General features: G+C 50.8%; 1 protein-coding gene across 2 annotated transcripts in view; it reads left to right on the top strand.

Annotated features, from left to right (window-relative positions):
- PTH1R (parathyroid hormone 1 receptor) overlaps window positions 1-25,194 on the top strand; it is a 204,713-nt gene that overhangs the window by 75,011 nt on the left and 104,508 nt on the right. The window contains exon 14 of one of the 2 annotated variants that reach the window (XM_069006207.1): window positions 171-8,822. The exons of the other annotated variant lie outside the window; for it this stretch is intronic. Within the exon in view, the coding sequence (XP_068862308.1) occupies window positions 171-533 (363 nt within the window). The 3' untranslated portion in view covers window positions 534-8,822. Of the gene's footprint in view, window positions 1-170; window positions 8,823-25,194 lie in introns of those variants that run through there. 2 annotated transcript variants of the gene reach the window in all.

Below are 25,194 nucleotides of genomic sequence, written 5' to 3' on the forward strand. Positions count from 1 at the left end.
AATTTCTTGGAATCACAGAATCTCCTGAGTTGGAAAGGACCCACCAAGACCCTGAAATTCCAGGTCCCCACAGAGTTTCCCACCCATTCTGTCTAGGAATACCACATTTTTCTGGAATTTTTCTTCTCCCACTCATGGTTTTTTTTTCCCCCCCCTTTTGTTCCCCTCAGGTCCAAGCAGAAATAAAGAAGTCATGGAGCAGGTGGACTTTAGCACTTGACTTTAAAAGGAAAGCCCGGAGTGGGAGCACAACCTACAGTTATGGACCAATGGTTTCCCACACCAGCATCACAAATGTAGCCACGAGAGGGGCACTCGCCCTCCACCTCAACACGAGACTGATTCCAGGGACCCTCAACGGCCACCGGAATTTGCCGGGTTATGTGAAAAATGGCTCCATTTCGGAGAATTCCATGCCTTCCTCTGGCCCGGAGCAGTACAACAAAGACGAGGAATACCTGAATGGCTCCGGACTTTACGATGGAGACAGACCCATGGTCCTTGTGGAAGAGGAGAGAGAGACAGTGATGTAAAGGCAGGAGAAGATAAAGAATTCAGCCGAAGGATGGAAAAGGTTCCTGGAGAGCATTTAGTGGGAAAAGACCATCAGGCCACGCAGCGGATTCCAAGGGTTTCCATGCAGTTTCTCTGTTCTGTGGAATGAGAGATTAAGTTATTTGGGGAAAAAAAGTGAGCCACCAACGTGGCCAGCGGGTGATCCCATCCCTGAATTCCGTGATCCACGTTTTCCTGGTGATAACAAAGCCAGAGCTCTCCAGGCCTGCTGGACACCAGAGATCCTGGGAGCTCGCCAGGAGGGCTGCGAAGCCCCACGTGGTCCTTGCATCCCTTGGAGCGCGTGGGCAGCCGACGAGGACGGGAGCGTCCCCCAGGAAAGCAAGAGTCGTGCAGGGAGGGTGCGGTGCCATCGTCCTGGGAGGGGACAAGCCACCCTGGGGGTCAGCGGCTTGGGTTTGGTTTGTTCTCTGCCTGTGGATCTGCCTGGTGACACACACGGGGTTGGGAAAGGCCCCGCGATCCGTTGGCGAAAGGTCGCGTTGGGTACAACCAGTCCCGTGCCCTTCTTCCCTTGGGAATTCTCATTCCTTGGCAAAATGCTGCTCTGGGTTGGGGAGGGTTAACAGTTCATGGGTGCAGGCTGGGATTCTCCTCTCCTTTCCCTGAGTCCCAGGAGCAAGGCAGGAATCGGTGCAATTTTAGGGTGGGAAACGTGGCTATCGGAACGTGCGACATTCCTGTTCTTCCAGAGGGGGTGGTGGAGAGGGAACCACCAAGGGTATGGAATTGGCAGATCCCGGGGGGGGGTTTGTGGCTGAAATCAGTTCCCAGGGTGGATAACTCAGCCCTCCCTTTCTGTGGGTGCTCCTGCAAAGCGCCTTCAGCCCTTTCTTAAAACTGGGAATTGTTCCTCACTCTGCCCTCTGAATGTCCTGTTCCACAGGGTCATGGAATCCTGGAATGGTTTGGGTTGGAAGGGACCTTAAAGGTCACCTCGTTCCACCCCCTGCCATGGGCAGGGACACCTCCCACTACCCCAGGGTGCTCCAAGCTCCATCCAACCTGGCCATCCAGGGATGGAGTGTCCACAGTTTCTCTGGACAACTAATCCAACCCTAATGAGGAGGAAGACTCCGCCAGGAGCAAGCAGCTGCTCTTCTGAGGGCTGATTAAGGATTAACTTCCCTGAAGGAAGTCAGGAGGAGCAGGTGGGATCCTGACTTCATATCCCACACCTTTAACCAAACAGATCAGGGCCTGACCAAAGCCCAGTGGGAAAATCTCCTCCCTTGGGCATCTCTGAGGTTTGGATTCAGACCTGGTGGGGCATGTGGTGGCTGTGAGGCTCTGTCAGGAGCTGGAGCTCTTCTCCAGTAGCTGCAGGTCACAGAATCCCTGAAGAGGTTGGAAAAGCCCTCCAGGATCACTGAGTCCAATCTCTGCCCGATCCCCACCAGAGCTCAGAGTGCCACATCCAGGAATTCCTGGGACACCTCCAGGGATGGGCACTCCAAATCTCCCTGGGCAGTTCCAAGGCCTGACCCCCCTTTCCATGGAGAAATTCCTGCTGCTGTCCACCCTGACCCTCCCCTGGCCCAGCCTGAGGCCGTTCCCTCTCATCCTGAACAGAAATCTTTGACAGCCAATATTTATTTGTGATGTTCTTCTCTTGTTTCGCATCATCAAAAGAAGTCAAATCTCATCAAAACCATTTCCCACCAAATGAGAGTTATCAAAATATCAAATTTCCGAAGATTAATCCGTTTTCCTGCTCTCTTCTTCTGCCCCTCCCGATTTTCTGGCTCCAAGATGTTTCTGAGTTATCATTTCACTGCTGGAACAAAGCAAAAATACCAAAAAACCCCAACCAGTGACTCATTACTTGCTTGTGTTTATTACTCAAGATTGAGAACTCTTGACAATCCCTCAGAAATTCAAGGAATCAGCAAAAGCCATAAATTTATTTATAAACAAACACAACCCCCCTCATAAAATGTGGCTCTCACTGAAATGAGTCAAACACTGGATTATTTAGGATTTAAATAAATCAAAGCTGTAGTCAAATGTAGATAAAAAAATCACGAGGGTTGTGCGGGGGGAAGAAATATTTTTTAAAATCCTTTGAATTGCAGATTAGAAATGGATTTATTTCTTTCCTGGACGTTTCTGTGCATGAGCAACATCCCTGCAAAAATTGGGATAATGATGACGCCAAAACAGAGGGAAAACTGCCACTAAGGCCCAGCGGGATCTGTTTGTCAGAGGGCGTTCCCATCATTCCTGGGCTAATCCCAAACTCTTGATCGAGTGTATTGATCGGGATCTGTTGGATACCCAGGGTCATCCCTCCAGGATTTTAGTGAGGAAGAATCAGAGCTGGGATGTCAGGAAAGAGAGAAGCAGCGCCAAATTCTGGTTGGGATTTTCCCTGGAAGGACGAATGGAATGGTCCTGTTGGAGCTTAGCCAGAGCCTTTGGATTCAGAGCAGGCTCCTCATCCCTTCCTCCATCGCCAGGAGCTGAGGACATTCCCCAACGCCAGTTCATCCCCCTCCAAAGTTCTGAGTCCACCTGGGATGACAGATCCTCTCCTGTGGGCTTTTCCTGTGGAAACACAGCCCCAAAGGCCACAGGAAACAGAAATTGGGGAGGGGAGGATTCGTTTGTCCAGGATTCATCCACTGCTCCCTGCAAATCCCACAGGAATGACAGGGCTTGTGCCCATCCTGGCTCAGATCCAACACGGGATCATGGAGCGGAGGGAGCAGATGGGAGCTGGGGTGCAGCAGACACAGCACGGAATCGTTAGCATGGAGTCGGTATCATGGAATCATCCCAGAATGGTTGGGTTGGAAAGGACCTTAAAGCCCATCCCATTCCATGGGCAGGCACACATTCTGCTATCCCAGGTTGCTCCACGCCCCATCCAGCTTGGAAAACGGGCAACGAAACTTTCCCGAGGAGGCAAAGCTTTCCCGAGGAGGCAAAGATCCAAAGGAGCTGTTCCCTGTTTTCCCCTGGTTTTCCCTCCTCCTTTGTGTCAGGTCTGTGCCCGTTTTCCTCTCATCCTGGAAAACATCTGGCAATACTCGGGAGTCCTATGGACCCTCTCACTCTTCCAAGCCAAGCTGTGCTCTGCAGTGTCCCGGCTGACTGGCTCACATGGAATCTCCCTGGAATCTTGTGGATCCGTGTCCTCTTCTCCAGAGCCGTGGGGATGTTGGGCTTTGCCAGGGAATCTCACCCCTGGCCAGCTCCTCTATCGTTCCTCTTCTATTCCCATCCACAGCAGCAGAGTTCTCCTCGTGAGTCCTTGCTCCATGATCCCGCTCTTTTTTGGGATTTAACAGCTGTTTAATCTTCCTTTAATTCCTTTGGGATGACTTCTGGCAGCAGTTTTGCCATTCCTGCTTCTCCTGGAGAAGTGCACACAAATGTTTTCCTGCCTCCTCCGTTCTCCTTGGTCCTGGTTCAGATGAGATCATGTCTTGTCCTACCCCTCATCATTCCTCAACTCTGCTCCTTCTTGTCGTGTTTTGGAGCCAAAGATCTCCCAAAATCCGATTTTTCAGCCAGGGATTGTCTTTGTTTATGTTCATGGGCAATCAGCTGGAGGTCACGGAACATCCACAGCGCTGGGAAGAATTTTCCACTCTTTAAACCATGAAAATCCACAGAGAGGGAAGATCTCCAAAGCTTTTGTTCCTGTTGGTTGTCTTGACAAACTCGGTGGCTGAAAGGGTTTTTAATCTCAGCTTCTGATGTTTCCAAAAGTTAAGAAACCTCATTTATAGCTTGGGTTCTTCTTTTCACACGTCCACCTTGGTGTCTCTGTGTCCTCCTTGGTGTTCCCAGGTCCTCCTTGCTGTTTCCATGTCCTCCTTGGCATTTCCAGGACCTCCTTTGTGTTTCCAGGTCCTCTTTGGTATTCCCAGGTCGTCCTTGATGTTCCAAGGTTCTCCTTGGTATTCCCAGGTCCTCCTTGGTGTTTCCATGTCCTCCTTGGTGTTTCTGTGTCCTCCTTGGTGTTTCCAGGTCCTCCTTGGTGTTTCTGTGTCCTCCTTGGTATTCCCAGGTCCTCCTTGGTGTTTCTGTGTCCTCCTTGGTGTTCCCAGGTCCTCACTGGTGTTCCCACATCCTCCTTGGTGTTCCCAGGTCCTCCCTGGTGTTTCCAGATCCTCCTGGTGTTCCCAGGTCCTCCTTGCTGTTTCTGTGTCCTCCTTGGTGTTTGCAAGTCCTCCCTGGTGTTTCTGTGTCCTCCTTGGCGTTTCCAAGTCCTCCTTGGTGTTTCCAAGTCCTCCTTGGTATTCCCAGGTCCTCCTTGGTGTTCCAAGGTCCTCCTTGGTGTTTCCAGATCCTCCTGGTGTTCCCAGGTCCTCCTTGCTGTTTCTGTGTCCTCCTTGGTGTTTGCAAGTCCTCCTTGGTGTTTCTGTGTCCTCCTTGGTGTTCCCAGGTTCTCCTTGGTGCTCCCACATCCTCCTTGGTGTTTCCACGTCCTCCTGGTGTTCCCACGTCCTCCTTGGTGTTTCTGTGTCCTCCTTGGTGTTTCCAGGTCCTCCTTGGTGTTTCTGTGTCCTCCTTGGTGTTTCCAGGTCCTCCTTGGTGTTTCTGTGTCCTCCTGGTGTTCCCAGGTCCTCCTTGGTGTTTCCACGTCCTCCTGGTGTTCCCACGTCCTCCTTGGTGTTTCTGTGTCCTCCTCGTTGTTTCCAGGTCCTCCTTGGCCATTCAAAGCTCAGAGACATCACACGAACTTTGCTGAGACAGAAATCCTGTGGATGTGCTTCGTTCAGTGATTAACCCCAAATTAATTTGCTGTCGGGGCTTCTAACAGACGTGGATACATCTCCTAATCCTGGTTTTTATTCCCTCAGTGCTGACAGACATCGTCACCGGCTGCTCTTTGCTCTGTAGGAGGTTTGGGATGGTTTGGAGCAGGGATTTCCTCCTGGGAGTCTTTTCCCACACTTCAATTCTTTTTTCCAAAGTGCCCCTCCAAAACAACACCCAAAACTTCTTTAAATAACTTAATTCAGCATTTCATTTCCCGTTTTATCTGGGTGTGAATTCGGCCGGAGGGGAGCACTTATGGTTAGAAGCCAATCTCAGTCAGCAGTTCCCAAACCAGTCCAGAGCTTTGGGATGGGAACGGGATTTCCATGGATCACCTGGGTCTCACTGTACCCATCACACCTGGGGCAGAGTTCAGGTATCCAGAGGTGGGACGTGACTCCCAAGTAATCCTAAATCTTGGTGGATTTATGGGAAAAGGGCACAGAGAGCAGGGAAAACACTCGTTGTGTTTGTGCCCCACTCCAGGAGGATTTCAAACAATAAAATAGAAATCTTCAGCTATTTTTGTTTATTTTCTGGGGTCCTGCTGAGTGCTCTGCTGGGCTCCGGGCAGTGTCTGGAATTCTGGCTTCTCCCAGTTCTCTGTGCTGGATAAAACCTCTCCGAGGAGTGGCTAGAGATGTTCCTAGCTGGCCTCCAGGGCAGGACAGCTGGGAGCAGCTCCGGTGTGGATTTGATATTCCTTGGCACGGGGCAGGAGCTGCTCGGCTGAAGGGAACTGGGGGAACTCAGAGCAGTGAAAAGGCGAAACAGCTCCAGAGCTAAAGCACAGCTCAGGACTCGTGTCCAGTTTGCAGAATGGATTTCAAATCCAGCTTCCAAATCCGGCTCCAGAAATGGTTTCCTGGGAGTTACAGACCAGGCCTGGTGTTGGAATGAAATCACAGGATTCCCACATAAAACAACCCCATCGATCTTCTCCTTCTCCTTCTCCTTCTCCTTCTCCTTCTCCTTCTCCTTCTCCTTCTCCTTCTCCTTCTCCTTCTCCTTCTCCTTCTCCTTCTCCTTCTCCTTCTCCTTCTCCTTCTCCTTCTCCTTCTCCTTCTCCTCCTTCTCCTTCTCCTTCCCATCCTTCCATGTGAACTCAGATCCTCCAAGTTTTCCCACCGTTTTCCAGGTTTCCAGCAGCCCCAGGGCACACCAAGTTCCCGATAATATCAACATTTTGCCAGGATCTGGGAGTCAAGTGGGGGAAAGATGATCCTGGGGGAGCATTGAAAGAAATACGAACTCAGGTTCCTCTGAAATCTTTCCCACGGAGCAGGGGGGGGGATTTCCAGACCTTGGCACATCATTTTATCCCCCAAATGAACTCAGATTTTCCTCAAGGGTCTGGACTCAGTGTTCCAGAGTTCCCAGGATTCTTTCCACCGTATCCAGGGGTTTGGGATTAGAGCTGATACATCATGAAATATTCTTGTTTCATTTGAGCTTTGCCTTCTCATCTGCTCAAGTGGTTTCTGCATCCAGCTCTGGGTCCGTGCTTTCTGGTTGGAGTCGATGATCCAGTTGGGCTTTTCCAATCTCAGCAATTCTCTGATCCCAAGTTTCTTTTTGGAAACACTTGTCCTTTGAGCTGCCTTTGCACCTGTGGCACATGACAAAATCTGCCCCCAGGGAGGCATTTCCAGGCACTTTCCCAGGCTGGAAATCAGCGGAGGGATTGGCAGGGGCCAGGAATGAAAGGAAAAGGTCTGGAAAACTCACCCAGATAATCAGGAGTAATTAATTAGGAACTCCTATAAATCCAGCTTTTTTCCAGGCAGAACCCCCGGCCAGCACAGATCTGACAGAAGCAAATGAGTGCCTAATTAGGGGGAGTCTCCTAATTGGGTGAGTCTAAAGAGAGCAAGTGGGGGTGTGTGACAAAATCAGTACAACTTCCTCTTCCTTTTCATCCTCATTGCCACTTTTCCCTCTTTTTTTCACCGGAAAAAGGGGTAAATTAGAACAAACTCAGCTTGAGAACACGAAATTCTGACCCGTTTCTCCTGGGTCCCACAGAGTAACTTCTGCCTTCGACTGGAGCAATGGAATTTAATTATTTCCTCGGACTGAGGGTTGATGATTCCGGGCTAATGACGGGGTGCACAAAACCAGTGGTGCGGGCACAGTTTGGGATGAAATCCTGATCCCAGGAAAATCACCACGAAGTGTCTGTTGATTTCCATGGAGTGAGTTTCACCCATAAATTCTGAAGAAGAAAAGGGGAATGATTCCAATGAATTCCCTGTTCCCAAAACCTTACTTGGCACTGGGATTTCAGGGTGTGCCTATCCTTTAGATCTGGAATCCAGCAGGACCACTGACATCCAGAGGTAGGAGAAGGTCTGAGGGGCAGCTCCCTCTCCTAAAATTCTCCATTTTCTCTTGGTATCATCTTCCTCATGTGGGGATTTCAGATGTTGGAGACACTTGGCTGGAAATACCTGGAATTTAAAGGTTTGGCATGGAGGGATCAGTGTGCACCAGGATTCCAAAATGCCCGGAGCGGCATCCTCTGAAACAGGGATACAAAATCCACTAGAAAGGCAGCTTAAGCTCAGCTTAACTGAAGGGTGGCCCAAGCAGGCAGGCTCTGGTGCCTGAAGAGGAGACAAAACCATGACAAGCAGCATTGATTTAAGGCAGAGCTTTATGAGACATGAGCCACCCTAAATATAGACCTGAGCTCCTCTTGCCAGGCCAAGCTTTTACCTCGTTCTCTGTCTAAATTAATCCTTCCTTGAGAGCTGCAGGAAAGGAGGAGTCAGGGAATTCTGGGATGGTTTAGGTTGGAAAGGAGCTTTAAAACCATCCAGTTCCGGTTCCATGGGCAGGGAATCTTCCACTATCCCAGGTTCTCCAAGCCCTGTCCAACCTGGTCTTGGACAAGGAGCCATTTGTCGTTCAAGGTGGGATATTTGGAAGGTCAGGTTGGATGAGGTGGAGCTGGTGGGGGGAGGAGAGGAAGGACAGGCACAGCCAAGCAGCAAACCCATCCCATATCCCAAATCCTTTGCCGATCTCTTCCTGTCCGGATCCATGAGGAGACACAGCTGCTGTTAAACCTCTTTGCTTTATCTCAGCAGCTTCAGGGTGACCCAGCCCTGGTGGTCACCACAAATCATGGGATCTGGGCTTTGGAAAAAGGGCTTTTTCCAGGATATTGGCTCTTTTTTCCACTCGGAGCAGGAGGGAGAGGAGCAGGGCGGTGTTTTTCCCTCTCCGCCACCGAAGTGGGATTTAAGACCTTGTTCCCCTCCAGAAGAGGGAAAAACCCCAAAAAACTATGGGACAAAAGTGTGATTCCAGGGGCATTGCCGGGTGTGTGTCTCCAGGCAGGAATTTGGTTTACATTCCTCCACTTCTGCTTTCTGCATGGACCAAAGTAATGAGCGGGAAAAGGCAAACCACAGATGTATGTAAAAGGGAATTCCAATAAAAAGAAACCTTTATTGATTCTCATGGAATCTTTCTCCCGTGTCTTTTCCTGTCTCTTGGACTCGGAACCTCAAAAAAGTCCTTTTGGGAACACTTGGATGGATGTGGGTGAATTATTCCTCTGGGTTCATGAGGAAGGGGTTCCATGGGCTCCTCCAGTTTGTTAAGGAGACAGAAAGATGGGAGCGAGTTTCACTGGAAATCCTTCAGGAAAATCTCACGCTGGGTGGCTTCAGAAACCTCCTTAGGCTTGTGATTTTCAGGAGCACGGGGCACAATCCTGGTCAGCTCCCATCTGTGCTTCCAGGAGTTCTGGAGAGGCAGTTCCACTGCTGATATCCTTACCCTTAAGCTTGATTTATCTCCTCCAATCAGAAAATCCCAAAATGGTTTGGGTTAGAAGGGACTTTAAGGATCATCCCATTCTGTCTCCTGCCATGGGAAGCAATACCTTCCACTATCCCAAGATGCTCCAAGCCCTTCCAACCTGGATGTAGAAGGGCCCTGCTCTCATGTGAAATAAAATTCATCACGAATTTGGGCCTCGTGTGGATTCTGGAGCCATTTTGTTCTGGAATGACTAAACCAGAAGGGAAGGGCTGCAGGAGGAGTGAATTCCAAGGAGGGTTTGGTGGTGCTGGGCAGCCAAAGCAGTGGGAATGACATTCCATGGAGGTCTCCCCCGGTTTCCCTGGGATTGAATTTCACGCTCACAGGAGGAGCAGCATCTGCTCGTGCCCTGTTCCAGGCTCCTCCCTCTGCAGGGCAGAGCTCCAGGGAATCTCCCTGCACATGGATGGGACGAGGTGCCACCAATCCTGGAAGGGGTCAGGTGACACGGGAGCATCCTTCAAAATAGCCACCGGAGCCACGTTGGGCCAGCAGGGCTGGAGGGCTCTGTGCTGTGGGAGGGACAAAAGGGACATTTGGCCACTTCAGCTTTTCCCACTGTTTTCTGTTCATTCCTCAATTTTCTGCTGCGTTCTCCAGCTGGGATTTAGGGCCACACTCAGGGAGAGGCTGTGCAGCCTTTTATCCAGGGAAAGTTAAGGAGAACGATGGGGGAAAGGCTCAGTCTTAATGTGAGATGAGGGGAAGGCTCAGATTTATGGAACTGAGTAATCCAAGAAATTGTTTTCCACATGGTTGGGTCATGGAAGTGGGGCTGGAGTGATCCATGCTGTGATCCACTAAGGCCAGGACTGGGAGAAGGGTTTTAAACTAAGTAAGGGAAGATTCAGACTGGATAAAAGGAAGACAATTTTAATATGAAGGTGGGGAGGGGCTGGGATGGAATTCCCAGAGAAGCTGTGGCTGCCCCTGGATCCCGGGAAGTGTTCAAGGCCAGGGTGGACATAAACCATGGATAATTTTCCTCCTGGGAAACACGGATCTCAGTTTGTGGCCGGCTGAGCGAGCAGCAGCTCCAAATCTCTGCAGTTCTCTCTCGAAGAACAAAATCTTTGGAAAACATTTTCCATTTCTCTTTGCTCCATGGAATGCCGCAAGGATTAACAAGTAATATCAGCTCCACTGAAGTGTCTTCATCTGCTCCTGGAAAAGAGGGAACATCCGAGCAGCCAAACTTTGAGCAAGAGAACGAAATTTAATCCGAGCTATGTCTGTTTGGAATCAACAGCCCTTGGAGAAGGGAAGGATTGATGGGTGCCAAAGCGCTGACAAACAGCTGCGTTCCACATGCGGCACTGCACAGGCTTCCTGGAGGAATTCTGCTGGATGCAGGGATGGGGAATGATTTCCCTGGAGCGGCAGGTGGATCAAAAAGCACGTTCAGAGCTGGTTTGTGTGGGAGGGATAAGGGGCTGCAGCCAGGGGTAAATTGAGGCTGTGGATGCAGCAGGATGGGAGGCAACCAGGCCATTCCATGAGTCCATCCGGAGTCTATCCCTGAGTTCCGGCATCCAAAGAGCCCGTGCAATATTCCTTGGATATATTCTATCCCGTTCGGGAGATGGCAAAGCAGTGAAAGCACCATTGGAAAGGAGGAGCCTGGAATTCTGATTCTGTTTAACCTGGAACTCTCTTTTAAAAGGCTGCTCATCCCTAGCTCCTACGAGTTTGGGAAGGATATGAAAGGGATGGAGAACCTCTCCTATGAGGAAAGGCTGGGAGAGTTGGGAATGTTCAGCCTGGAGAAGAGAAGCTTTGGGGTGACCTCAGTGTGGCCTTCCAGGGTCTGAAGGAGCTGCAGGAAAGATGGAGAGAGACAAATTCCAAGGGAGGGAGGGACAGGACACAGGGAATGGCTTCAAATGGAAAGGGAGAAGGGTTAGATGGGATATTGGGAAGGAATCCTTCCCTGGGAGGGTGGGGAGGCCCTGCCACAGGCTCCCAGAGAAGTCCCTTGAGGACTGGGAATTTCATTTGGATTTTGTAGGAAATCTGCCTTCTCTGGGAACAACCACAGCTCTCCCGAGGCAGAATCCTGAGAGGAAAATCCCCTTGGAAAAGCTGCAGTAAATTCATGGGAACCAGCAAGGCTCGAAGGGCAGCGAGAGTTATTTGAGGGAGTGTCTGGCAAGGAAAAGCCGAAGGGGAAGAAGACACGAGACCAATCCCGAGGGATCCATCCAATCCAAAACAATTCTTGTTGTTTGTTATTGCGCACATTCCTTTTGCCAGCTCCTATCTGCCGGTGGGACGCCGCCGGATCCTAAGGAAAAACAACTTTGGTGCATTCTGAGTCATTTTCCTTGACAAAAACATCTGCGGGATGTGGGGAACGGGGGCTTGAGTTTAAGGCAAAAAAAATCCAACGTGAAACAGCCAGAATGCTGCCAAAGGAATGCTGAAAATCCCTCTTTCCCTCAATCCCATTTGAATTCTGGTGATGGCTGGAAGTTTTTCCTTCTTTTGGATTTAGCTCCATCCTGCCTTGTCCCTTCATCCTCCCTCCAACACCTTCTCTGCTCTTGGTGTGGGATTGGGGGAATGGCATTTCCATAAATCTCCATGTGCGTCCAAGGTCTTGAAAAGTGGGAATGCTCAGGAAGGATCCCAAAACATGAGGGGGTTTGGCAAGACGGAAAAATTGCAAAAAAGGATTTGCTCAGAAAAAAGGACTTGGGATTCTTCCAGTCAAAACTGGAATGTGCTTAAAATCCAGGATGATTCCCAATAAAGGTTGGTTTCCAATGATTTCTTGGAACACTGTAAAAAAAAAAAAATTGCTTTTATTTCTATTTCTATTTCTATTTCTATTTCTATTTCTATTTCTATTTCTATTTCTATTTCTATTTCTATTTCTATTTCTATTTCTATTTCTATTTCTATTTCTATTCTTTAATTTAAATTATTTGTATTTGTATTTTTTTTAGTTTTTTCTTTTTATTTTTTAAATTCTATTTTTATTTTTTATTTTTTATTTTTTATTTTTTATTTTTTATTTTTTATTTTTATTTTTAATTTTAATTTTTATTTTTCATTATTCCTTTAAGTTCATGCCTTATTCCTTAAGGCATCAAGGTCTCTGTGCCTCTATATCACTGAAATTCTGGGAATGTCAGCTCTGGAATGGACTCGCAGATTTTAATCAGACTGGATTCTCTTCCAGGAGATTTATTGTCCCCAAACCCAACACAATGGAGACATGAGGGGGACACTGGAGGACGGTGACGTCACTGAGGTCAAATTTGGGGATTTATTTATCCCTTTTCCTTTAAACCCCACAAATCCATGGGTGGCTCTTTGGAGAATCTTATCATAGAGACAAAACTGGTTTTTATTCTCTGCCCAGACAACTCTTTTACAGCAGGTGATAAACAACTTTATTTTTCTGCTTTGACTGGATTATCCTCTGGATTGAATCCAATTCCATGGGCATCTCCCCTCTCCAAACATCCCTGATCACTTTATGCCACCTGCAATGATTCGTTTCCTCAATAAAGTCCTTTTCCCTGGGAAATTCCATGTGTTTAATACATCTCCAGCCCCATCAGCCCTGCGCAGGTCAGAAGAGGCTTTTCCATCCTCTGGATTTCAGGAGATTCCATGGAATCGCTCTCTGGAGCAAAGTGAGGAAGTTTGCTCCTTGTTTTCAGGGCTTTGGACACCTGAAAATTCCAACCAGCTCTGAACACTTCCCTTTGTGCATTTCCCTGTCCTTGCCATGTTTATATCCAGCCCAATCCACAGGGGAGGTTTCCAAGAACCTGGAAGTGGGTTAAGGCCTAAATCCATGTAAAATCCTATGGAAATTGTTGCTTTGCGCTCCTAAATTTTCCCTGGAAAACGTTACTGACGGTGTTCCCCAAATTCCCTTTCTCCTCATCATTCCCAAGGTATTTATGGGAGAACCAACTGCTCTTATTCCCACCTGGATACCTTCAACAGGAGAACTAAACCCAATCCAAGTTTATTTTGTTCTCTTTTCCCAGGCAGGAACTGAACCCTGGAAAATTCCCTCGGTGGGAACAGAGGTTAAAGAGCCTTTGTTCCCTGAAAACCTGGGAGATTCCTGGTGCCACCACCAAGGGAAGAACCCCAGCTGAGAGACCAGGAGCCAACCTGGCCCCAGCAGAAGGGTGGGAATCACCACATCTCCAGCTCAAGAAGGACATGGATCTGTTGCAGCAGATCCAGGGGATCCCACGGAGCTGTTCCGAGGGTGGGAACTGCTCTGGAGCTGGGCTGGGAGAGCTGGGAATGTTCCCCTGGAGAAGGGAAGGACACAGGGAGAGCTCAGAGCCCCTGGCAGGGCCTAAAGGGGCTCCAGGAGAGCTGGAGAGGGACTGGGGACAAGCATGGAGGGACAGGACCCAGGGAATGGCTTCCCAGTGCCAGAGGGCAGGGCTGGATGGGAGATTGGGAATTGGGAATTGCTGGCTGGGAGGGTGGGGAGGGGCTGGGCTGGAATTGCCAGAGCAGCTGTGGCTGCCCCTGGATCTCCGGGAGTGTCCAAGGCCCGGCTGGACATTGGGGCTGGGAGCAGCCTGGGACAGTGGGAGGTATCCCTGCCCATGAGATGATCCTTAAGATCCCTTCCAACCTGAATTATTCTGGGATGTTGTGATGCTCCCCTGTGTGACGCTTCTTTTGATCCAGAATTTCTGATTTTCATGGCAAAACTCTGGAAGAGCTCCTGCAGGAAGCTCAAGAACATCCCAGCTGATCCCAGCCAGGAATAACACTCCGATTATTCCCAAAAGAGGGAAAATTCTAATTCCCTTCCATTCTGAAATATATCCCGGCCAAAAAAAAAAAAAAAAAAAAAAAAAAGAGAAGGAATTCCAGGATTCCGGGCACCTGTGGAGCCTTTGGAAAATAGAAAAGATTCCGAGCCAATTAAAAGCCAATTAATGGTAATTTGTTTGTATCATTAAGCAAAACCCGCTGAGCTCCTGGGGATAATATTCCAAGGGAAGCCAGGGAGTGGGGATGGGAAGAGATTCCCTTTCCTTTGTCTGCGGCTCCTGAATTTTCATTACTCCGCAGGTGGGGAGATCCCAGGGAGATGTCCCTGAATTCCCCGTGCCCGACACAATTCCTTCATCGGGAAGCAAAGGAAAAGGGGCTGTTTCTCCATGCTGGTCACTCTCCCATTGGGATGAATCCTGGGATTCATCCTGGGCTTGAGTTTTCCCTTCAGACATTCTGAATTCAGAATTTCTCCTGCCTTCCTTAGAGCCAGAGGGTGCCAGCTTTATCTGGGATCTCCATCCCTCTCCAGCCTCTCTCTGAGTGTATCATATCGATATCCCTGGATTGATATCCATGGATTGATACCCATGGATTTACATCCCAGCTCCAGGACAGCCCATCTGTTCCCCCCACAGTTTGTTCTTCCCAGCAGGAAAAGGTTATTTTTCAGTGGAACAATTGCCCTTTTTATCCTGTCCTGAAGCTCCGGGCAAAGTCCTGATCCCTCCTGTTCTCCCGACGAGCTGTGAAACCAGGGAAAACAGGAAAACCAAGGCAAAAAGACACCCCTTTTCCCAGGAATGCTGAGCTCCTGCAGCACCAGTGACAACCCAGGGATTTTATTAGGAATGCGATCCTTATAACCACCAGTTTTTCCATGGATAAGCCCTCACTCCAAGGGCTCCTGGCTCTGCAAATCCATGAATTTCCTCTCCTCCTAAATTTGGCTTTCCTGGGCCCCTTCCATGGTGACAAATTCCATGGAGCCCCCCAGGCACGTTCCCTGGTTTAATCAGGAGATTAACTAGACTCAGACCTTGGCCTGAGCTCAAGTTTAATCCCCCTCAGCTCTCGATGTGTTGCTTTCCTGCCAGTTCCTTCTGGAGACGCTGCCAGAGGCTGGAAAAGCAGCGGCACTTCCCAAAAACATTTGTTCCACCCCCGGCACGGAGCGCCCAGCGGGAATCTTGGGATGTAAGACCAGCAGCCAGCTCCGGATCCATGAAAAAAGAGCATCCAGACAAAGGGGAATGACTCCCGAGGAAGAGCAGGGCTCTAATGCACTCACCGAGTAATTACAGTGGCAAAACCGTGCCCCAGGCTGGGAATTCTCTTCCATGGAATAACGAGGAGAGCGGAGTTTGTGCCTTTTCGTGCATTTTCACTGCTCCCTTTCCATGTGGGCTTTGGGACTCGCCCAGAACTCCCCGCATGAAAGGAAACCACATCGAGGAAAATCTCTCCCACTTCTCCATGCACATCCCAAGAAGTCCAACCGCCAGCTCAAAACCCACCCAGGACAGGGAAAAAGGACAGGAAGATGGAGGGAACTGTGAGGGTCCCTTTGGAATTTCACCTGCCTCAGTTTTCCGTTTTTATCCCTTCCAAATCTCACCCTCACAGCTGAATTTCCTCCCCTTGGATGATGCCCTAAGCATCCCCCTGGATCGGCGGTTTCCATTTGGGAAGCAGAGCGTTGTTAATCCAGGGAAAATAATTCCTCTCCTTTAAATCTCCTTGGGATGAATAATCCATGGGGTTTGCCATTTCCCATGGAATGCTAAAATAATGTGTTAAGGTGAACAGATCTTGTGAGGCAGTCGTGAAACCTCTCCAGAGAGTAATTCAGGGTGGGAATCAGAGAATCCTGGAATTTTTCTGTTGGGAATGACTCCAAAGTCCATCCCATTCCATGGGCAGGGACACCTCCCACTGTCCCAGGCTGCTCCCAGCCCCAATGTCCAACCTGGCCTTGGGCACTGCCAGGGATCCAGGGGCAGCCCCAGCTGCTCTGGGAACCCAGGGCCTCAAATCATTCTGGGATGATTCCATGATCCAAACAGGGCCGCCCAGTAGGGCCTCAGCTGCTCCCTCAGCTCTGCCATTCCTGGAATTTCATCCCACATCCACTTTTAGGGAGCCAGCCATGGACCATTGTTTCTGGATCCACTGCTGGTGTTGGGAAGGTCAGGTCAGCCAGTGCTCAGGAGCCTTCATTCCTGGGAAAGCGGGAAAAGTGTTCTTTCCCACCTTTTTCCCCCCTTTTCTCACTGCCTGGATTTGCCGGATCCCTTTCCAGGGCTCCTCACCAAAGCCAGGCCCACTCAAGCTCAGCTCTAGTTTAAGCGGGGAAGATCTTTCCAGCTCCGTCCAGCCCGGATCCCAGCACACTCCAGTCCTCCCTCCTGGGCACCCCTGGCTCTCTCCTTCTTCTCTCCGCCTCCTTTTCCCAGTGTTCTCCAAGAAAGGGTGGAACACCAGCTCCTCCCCTGTTTACAGCTCCAGTCACTCCCCTCCTGTTTTTCCCTGGCCAAACCGACACCATTCCGTGAAAACAGAAATAAAAGAAACCCTCAGTCCAGTGTGTTCTTCTGAAGAGGACAAAAAGTCCAAACCCTGTCCTTGGAGGCACAGGAGCACAAAAACACGGGCGAGGAGGTCACTGCTGATCCTGGAATCGCGCCTCCTGCTCCTTAAGAGCAGCATTGTCCTTGAATCCACCGGGAATGGCTGCGGAGCTGCAGCGCGAGCTGGGATCGGCTGTGAGGAATTAGAGGCAGGAAAAGCCGCTTGGCTTTCCCACAGAGCTCCTGTGGTTTCGGGCAGTGGCCCCAGCTCCACTCGGCACACGCTGAGCCCAGCACGTGCTCTGCTCCAAGAGTTCAGGACATTTCATTCCTGGCTCAGGATTCCTGGGAGCATTCCCAGCCCTGACCCTGTGGGGACACTCCCAAACCTGCCTTGTGCCCCTTCGCCACTTCCCAGTTTTGGCCAAGGAGCTCCGTGTCCAGCCTGGCTCCGCTGGCCACTCCCAGACCCTGCGGGGACTCAAATCCCTGTGGATGTGGCACTTGGGGACACGGATCCGTGGTGGCCTTGGCAGTGCTGGGAATGGTTGGACTCCATGATCTCCGAGATCTTTTCCAGCCTCGGTGGTTCCATGGCCTCTCTTTGTCCCCAACACAACTCCCAGGGTGGGATGGGACTTTCCAGCGCTCCCAGCAGCAGCCAAGGATCTGGATTGATCCAACTCGGAGCTGTGGGACATCAAGGAGAGTCCTTGGCCAAGCCTGCAGTGGTCAGGGAGCTTTGGAATTTTTGGAGTTTTTTCTGGATCTCAGGACAAGGTTCGGCCCCCAGAGGCACTGAACAAGCTCTGCAGGGAATGGATTCACGGATTTATTTATTTCCCTATTTCTGTGCCATTGGGGTGGGAAGGTGGGAGGGAATTCCTGGGCGGGTTTTAAAGGAGGCTCTGTGGAGGCTTTTGGAATTCCTGCCCCCTGGAAAAGAAAACAGACGGAAAATTCCCTCCAAGTATTCCAACAAACAAACAAGCAAACAACCAGGGGCTGTTTTTTGGGAGCAAGTGACTCTGAAATGAAGGGAACGAGGTCACAACCCTGCTCCCGGTTTGGTTTTGTAGGATGTTTTAGGAGAACAGAACATCCAGACTGGGAAAGGAGCAGCTCAGCTTTTAGGGAACGTTGGCTGGGGGAGAGGGACAATGAAGAGCTGGAGGAATTTCACCTGGGATTTAGGAAGGGAGGGCTTGGAACCCTGACCAGAAAAATCAGGGAACGTCCTGAGTTGGAAGGACCCACAAGGATCATCCAGCCCCTGGCTCCAACAATCCCACCTGCCTGGGAGCGTTGTCCAAACCCTCCTGGAGCCTGGGAACACTGGGAACACCTCCATCCTTGTCCCCAGTCCCTCTCCAGCTCTCCTGGAGCCTCTTTAGGCCCTGCAAGGGGCTCTGAGCTCTCCCTGTGTCCTTCCCTTCTCCAGGGGAACCTTCCCAGCTCTCCCAGCCTGGCTCCAGCCCTTGGAGCAGCTCCATGGATTCCTCTGGACTCTCCCCAGCAGCTCCATGTCCTGTGGATGTCGGATCCAGGGCTGGAGCAGCTCTGCAGGTGGGGAATCACCTGAGTGGGGAAGGAGGGGAGATTTCCATCCCTAATCCTGTGTCCCACCCTCGGGATCACACCAAATCCTGTTTTTCATCCGCCAGCAGCTCCAGATCCTTCTCCTCGAGGTCTGAGGTGTTTGGATCTCGGTTACACTGAGCTACAAACCTCGGAAATCATTTGAATTCCCACCACAAACACAACTGTCCCCCACAAATTTAATCCCACCGGAAGCCTGGACTCGATTTCTCCAGCCTGAACCACATTCCCATAATTTTCACTGGATTTTTCTCCTCAGCTGCCTGCCCCTGAATCCCCAGGATTCATCAGCTCAGTGCCCATCGATCCAACAGCTCCTGGAATCGCTCCAGGCTGATGCAGCTCTGGTGGAAATCCCCTTTGAAGGGCAGCTAAAATGGAATTTTTAAGGTTAAAACCCGGCCATGGCAGAGAGGTTTTCTTGGAAAAAAATTCCAAATATTTTACAGTTCTACTCCTGAAAGCTCGGAGAAACTCGAGATTTGTTTTGTTGTCCTGTTGTGGTTCTTTCTCCCCATAATTGGCTTTATTAAGTAAATTAATGAACTTATAAACCACGGATCTTGCAGGAATTGAGCCTCCTCCACATAATCCACAATTCTTTTATCCCAGGGATGAGGAGCAGAGCCTGGAAAAGACATTCCCATGAGGAATGAGGGAAGCTGGCACCCAGCTGGACCAGCTCAGTAATAAAATGAAGGAATTTTAATGGAAATAACCCCCCAGGAATCCGAGCTTTTCCAGCCTTTTGGTCAAGCGCCTCTTGACTGTCGGGAGCCAGATTTGGGATTTTTGGCTAATCCTGGTTTGCTCCACATCCCCGAGCTGCAATTCCCACTGGGAAAACCTCCAGGATTCGGACATTCTTGAGCCTCTTGGAGTATCCACAGTCCTGCAGTTCCTGTGGGAATCCTGACCTGGGTCAGCTGGAAAATCTCCTGTGCCTTATTCTCCAGCTGGGCTTTATTTTGGGATTCGCTGTGGGAATTCCACAGCTCGGCTTCTCCACATGCAATGAGTTAAAGGCTGAGCCTAACAAATCCTCCTTTTCCAGGGCTCTGTGGAGCTGAATTCCTTGGATTTGGGGAGTAAGAAAGGCTGGGAGGGATCCGTGGATGCCTCTGGTCCAAGCTTGGCCCAAATCAGAGCAGGACTTTGGAGCTGAGGGTTGGATATCCCCAGGAAAGGAGATCCGGGAAAACTCTCCAGGTTTTTTTCCAGGATTTGACCACGATTGGTGTAAAATATTTTCCCCACGTCTGACCTGAATCTTCCTTCCTGCAACTTGAACCCATGGATCCCCGTCCATCCCAGAAGAGTCTGGATCTGCCTCTGGATCATCAGGTCAATGTTAGGAACCAACACCTCTATCCTGCATCGTCTCCAGGAAGAACAATTCCAGATCCCACCAATATCCACTGCTCCAGCCTCCAGCCATCCTGGAATCCTGTCACTGGGCTCCCTCCAGTATTTCCGTGGTTTTCCTGCACTGGGAAGCCCCAAACTGGACAGTGCTGACCCATAATCACCTCCTTTTCCACCAGGACCCCTCGTTCTTTTCCATAAATCCCTTTTCCAGCTCACCTGGCAGCAAATCTGTGGGGTTGGGGATCCCGAATAATGGAATTACTCCTTCCAATCCTTTTCCCCAGCAGTTTTCCATAATTGACTCCTCAGGAATTCCTTCATCTTTCTCTCCCTTTTCAAAGCCCTGCCTTGCACTTTTCCCTCTTCCCGAATCCCTCATCCCTCTTCCATGTGCAACAGCTCTTGCAAATCCCTAAATTCCACTGCCTGGCTCCTAAAATATTTAAGGATGGAGTGAGGGCAGCCAGGTGGGAATCGTCTCATGCATTGGAGCATCGAAACCACCTCATTCCCTGTTCCAGAGTGGGATTTCCCCCCTTTATCCCTGGTTTTAACGCTCCCTGCTCCCAAGCGATATTTCTGGGATACACTGCACAAAAGGGGCACTTCAGCCCTCCCAGGAAGATCCATCCATGGATCCAGATCCAGCTGCCTCTCAGATCTCCAGCTGGTGATGGCAGCACCCTAGAAGTGTCTCTGGAAGGGGCCGTTTTTGTGGGATTCCTTTGGGAATACCCTGCTCCTGACATCCATCCCCACACGGAACACAGCCGAAGGGCTGTTCCCAGCCGAGGGCTCCCAGTTTCCCGGCCAGATGGGACACACATTTCGGGAATCCAGATTTAAAAGCTCCACAGAATTCCTTTGTTTGTTTTCTTCCCAGAGTGCAGAGATAATTTAATAACCCAGCCCTTAATTAGTACCACAATTAACGAGATTTAGGAGCTGCAGCATGAGGATGTTCCCTGGAGCTCCTACAATCCCTTTCAAGTCCCATTGCTTCATCTCTGCCTTGGAAATTCCCAAGGATCTGCTACCCGAGCCGCACGAAGCCTCTGGAGAAGGTCCCACCCATTCCAGAGGGTGCCCAGGCTGGATGTTGTCGCTCCTGGATTTATTCTCCATCCGTGGGAAGAGCCTGGAATGGAGATGTGGGCACAGACACAACCGGGACAGCAAGGTGCCTGGGAAAATCCTTCCTGGACTTCTTCTGGAATTTTGGAGGTGGAGATCCAGCCCAGGCAGCACAGAGACCCCGAGCTGGGACAGAGAAGAACTTCTGTGGGGAATCCTGGTGGGATTGGAATTTAATTCACAATTCCCACAATTTCCATCCCAAGAACCTGCGCTGGATTGGTGTGGCCAGGTTTTGGGAGTGAGGGAAAATCCATGGGCAGGGACAACTTCCTCTATCACAGGCTGCTCAGAATTCCATCCAGCCTGGCCTTGGACACTTCCAGGGATCCAGGGGCAGCCACAACTGCTCTGGCAATTCCAGCCCAGCCCCTCCCCACCCTCCCAGCCAGCAATTCCTTCCCAGTATCCCACTCATCCCTGCCCTCTGGCAGTGGGAAGCCATTCCCTGGCTCCTGTCCCTCCAGGTTCTTGGAAGAAATCCCTCTCCATCTTTCTTGTAGCTCCCTTCAGGTCCTGGAAGGCTGAAAAAAAAAAAAAAAAAAAAAAAAAAAAAAAAAAAAAATCCTGGAATGGTTTGGGTTGGAAAAGACCTCAAAGCTCAACCAGTGCCATGGGCAGGGACACCTTCAATTATCCCAGGCTGCTCCAAGCCCAGTCCAACCTGGCCTTGGACACTTCCAGGGATGGGACAACCCCAATTTCTCTGGGAGATCTGTTCCAGTGTTTTACCACGCTCATCGAAAACCCTCCTTCCTTCTCTCCAATTAAATCTTCCCTCTTTAATTTAACCCCTCACTCCCCGTCCTTTCCATGTCCTCTTCATCCTCCAGCTCCTGATAAAAAAGTCAGATAAATTCCATATTTTCCAGGCCCATGTGGATATTTGAACTCCCTCTGGGAACCTTAAATTAACTCCTGCTACCTCTGTATGGACACCAGAAGTGATCCCCGGAATTCTGCAATCAAGAGACCCCTCATTGCCTATTAAATCGAATTCCAGGGGTCTGGTTATGCCTGTTTGCTCTAAAATGGGATAAATCCTGGTCCCTCCTGCCTCATTCAGAGTCTTCCCAATCCCTGCATTAATTCCTTTAAAATTAATGGGACTGCAAGTCCAGCAATTCCAGTTTTCCCGTTTCCAGGTCTCCCTGGGGAGCAACAGTTTCACCACATCCAGCAACTCCAGGGCTGTGCTGATCCTCTCCTCCAGCCTCGTTAGTGCTTCAGCTCAGACCTGGAAAATCTTTCCATGGAAAGGTTAGAGAGCCCATGGACACACGAGGAGCTCCACACCCCTGGGTTTGAGCACAAAATCTGGTTTAGTCCTTCCGGTGCTGCTCCAAAATCTCCCATCCCTGCAAAAACCAATCACTGACACAGAACCAGGGAGGGCCCAGTCGGATTTCCTGGGAAAGGAGAACAATTCCAAGCAGCTCCAATGAAACTGTCAAAATCCAGGGGGGATATTGAAGAAAAGGAGCCTCGTGTTCTGCTCCAGAGTCCCCCGGCGCTGTCAGCAGCAGCTGGGAGAACTGGGAATGGTTTTTCCTCCCTGCTGGATCCTCTTTGGTTCTCCTGGGAGACACCAGCATGGAAAGCTGCTGGGAACCTCTCTGCCGGCTGGGGATGGGAAATCAGAGCCCTTCCAACAGCAGCTGGAGCTGGAAATTTGGGAATGCCAGGCTCCAGGATGCGTTGGGATTGTGTCAAGGTGCGTTGGTCACTCTGGAATATCCCGGGATTATTCCGCTCTGCTGCTTTATCAAGGCAGGATTAGCTTTGGATGCAGTAATTTTGGGAATTTCCTTCTGTGAGGATCAGGGTGTCTGGTCCAACCAGGCTCACATCTCCAGAAGAACGAGTCCACTTTTCCCTGAGGGAATCTTCTCTTCCTTAGGATTTGTGAGTATTTTTCTCTTGTCAGTTAAAATATTAAGGATTGGGAATTCCAGCTTGGCTGCCCCTCCCTGTCAGGGATGTTTTTCCTTCCTGGGATGTTGTTCGGACAATTAGGACACTGAGACACCGGGAAAGGGTGTCCAGAGGGGTTGGGAAGTCTCCACTCCTGGAGGTTTTCCCACTGGAAAGCCCTGAGCTGCTCTGCCCTCTGAGCTGCAGTGAGCAGCAGCTTGGATTCCAGACCTCCTTCCTGAAGTTCTTTCCAGCTTCCATGATTCCATGATCTCTCTGCCCTTGTCTTGTGCAGCTGCTTCATTTGATATTTAAATATCCTTCAAAGCCAGGATATTTTCCCAATGCCTGGATTTAGTGCAGCATCTATAAGAGATCCCTCACTGGAATTGCCCAGCCGCCACTGGGTCTCCTCCATTGTCAGATCACAGAATTCCAGAATGGTTTCGGTTGGAAAGAACCTTAAGGATCATCCAGTCCCACCCCATTCCATGGGCAGGAACACCTCCCACTTGGAGGTAGATCCAAGCCCCATCCAACCCGGCCTTGGGCACTGCCAGGGATCCAGGGGCAGCCACAGCTGCTCTGGCAATTCCAGCCCAGCCCCTCCCCACCCTCCCAGCCAGCAATTCCCAATTCCCAATCTCCCATCCATCCCTGCCCTCTGGCACTGGGAAGCCATTCCCTGGGTCCTGTCCCTCCAGGCCTTGTCGCCAGTCCCTCTCCAGCTCTCCTGGAGCCCCTTCAGGCCCTGCAAGGGGCTCTGAGGTCTTTCTCCTCCAGGCTGGAATCGGGTGGGATTTACCTGCAGCTCCAGCCTTTCCCACATTGTCCCTCTGGATCCAAGTGGAACAATGGGAGAGGAGCTGCTGGGTGGTCCCTCCCGTAGGACACGGGATCTGATGGGCCGAAAAGCTGCCAAGCTTTGGGGAAGCGGGGCCTGCAGGAAGCTGTTGAAGCCGCTGTGGCGAACACACACGTGGCAGCTGGATTTATGTTCCGCCTGGATGGGATTTATTCCAGCCATGGGAATGATTAGGATCAGGAAAAGGCACTGGCACAGCTCACACGACTTCTTCAAGGAGGAGGGAAGCACCAGCACACCCCACCCAGAATTCCAGGGAAAACAGGCTCCTTTCCCCCAGGCCATGGGATCAGGAAGCCGAAGCTCCCCTAGGATCGCAGCTCTGCAGCCTCTCCCTCACACGTGTCCCTGGAGCTCCAAACCTCAGCAATATCCCGAATTTCAGAGCTCCAGGAGCTCCTCAGGCACGGGCTGGGACCGGTGGGATGGCTGTGCAGGGCAGGAGCTGCACTGGATGATCTCTGTGGGTCAGCTCGGGAGATTCCAGGGTTCCGTGACTCTCCAAGTTTCCACAGGCAGCTCCATCCCATCTTATCCGAGCGATGAACTCTCCCTCGGTAGGGATGGATGGCTTAACGCAGGGATGGAAAATTACAGCTCCTGCAGAGCCAGGGGGCTGGAATTCCCTCTTTCCCATGCTGTTCCCTGCTCCCTGTTCTGCACAGGCACTCCTTGTGGGAAGTAGCGGTGAATTTGGCCTGAAATTTAGAGTTTTCCAGGATTTCTGCAGTCGTGTGGTGCTGGGAACTCTCCACACTTGGAATGGCACATCCTGGTTTGTTCCTTACCTGTTCACACCTTCGAGTCCAAGTTGGACCTTGCTCCTGCCGTGTCCAAATTCCAGCTGATCCCATGGCCCAGCTCCTGTTGCTCCAAGAGGAACATCAGCATCCGCTAAAGCCTCTTCCAACCCATCCAGCTCCATCCATCCTGCACCTTTCCCTGCTTATCCCGTTACTCCCTGGATTTATTTGCTCATCCTTCCCTTTGCTCCGTGTCTTCCCGCCAGGAGCCATCCCTGCTTCCCAATGCATCCGGGAAGCGAGAGGAGCCCGGCCTTGCCCTGGCAGCTCTGACAGTCGGTTTAGGGATTCGCCCTCAGTGTCACATCCTGGGACAGCCAGGAGTGCCATGGAGGGAGAGGGGACATCCCAAAATTCCCTTTCCCTTCATTTTGCTCCGCCTGGAAACCACCCACGAGGATTTTCAGGCTCTGCTCCGTCCCCTTCAGCTCTGCAGGCTCTCAGGCCCCCATTCCGTAGGAATGTTGTTCCCTCGCTCACAGAGGGAAGTAATTGAAACCGAGGGGGGCAAAAAAAAAGGGAAGAAAGACTGGAGGGAGAACTACAGAGTTTCCCAGGGATTCTCTGGAAAACAGGCAGCCCCCTCTGGGCTTGGATTGCATCCCGGCCTCGGGAGCAGGGACTGGGGGGCTGCCACCCAACGGGACAGTGGTCTGGGGAGGGACTGGCACTGGAGAGTTCCTTGTTCTGGGATTCTGGGCTGTATCCTGAGGCACGGGAATGGGGAAGCCTTGGGATGAGGGGGATGAGATGGGATTTGAAGCCAGGGAAAGCAGAAGTGGGAAATTGTGCCTGGAGGAGGCTCTGAGTCCTTATCAGAGACGGCACAGCCACAACCTCAAAGGTTCATTAACATATGCAGAGATTCGTTTGCATATTCAGATATTAATGAAGACATTCAGAGGCTCATTAACATACCCAGCTAATCACCAGCCTGTGCTAACGCCGCCGTGCAATGCCGGGAAATCCTCGGGCTGCCCAGCAGCTCCTT

Source organism: Aphelocoma coerulescens, chromosome 2 (genome assembly GCF_041296385.1).
Source record: "Aphelocoma coerulescens isolate FSJ_1873_10779 chromosome 2, UR_Acoe_1.0, whole genome shotgun sequence".
NCBI lineage: Eukaryota > Metazoa > Chordata > Aves > Passeriformes > Corvidae > Aphelocoma > Aphelocoma coerulescens.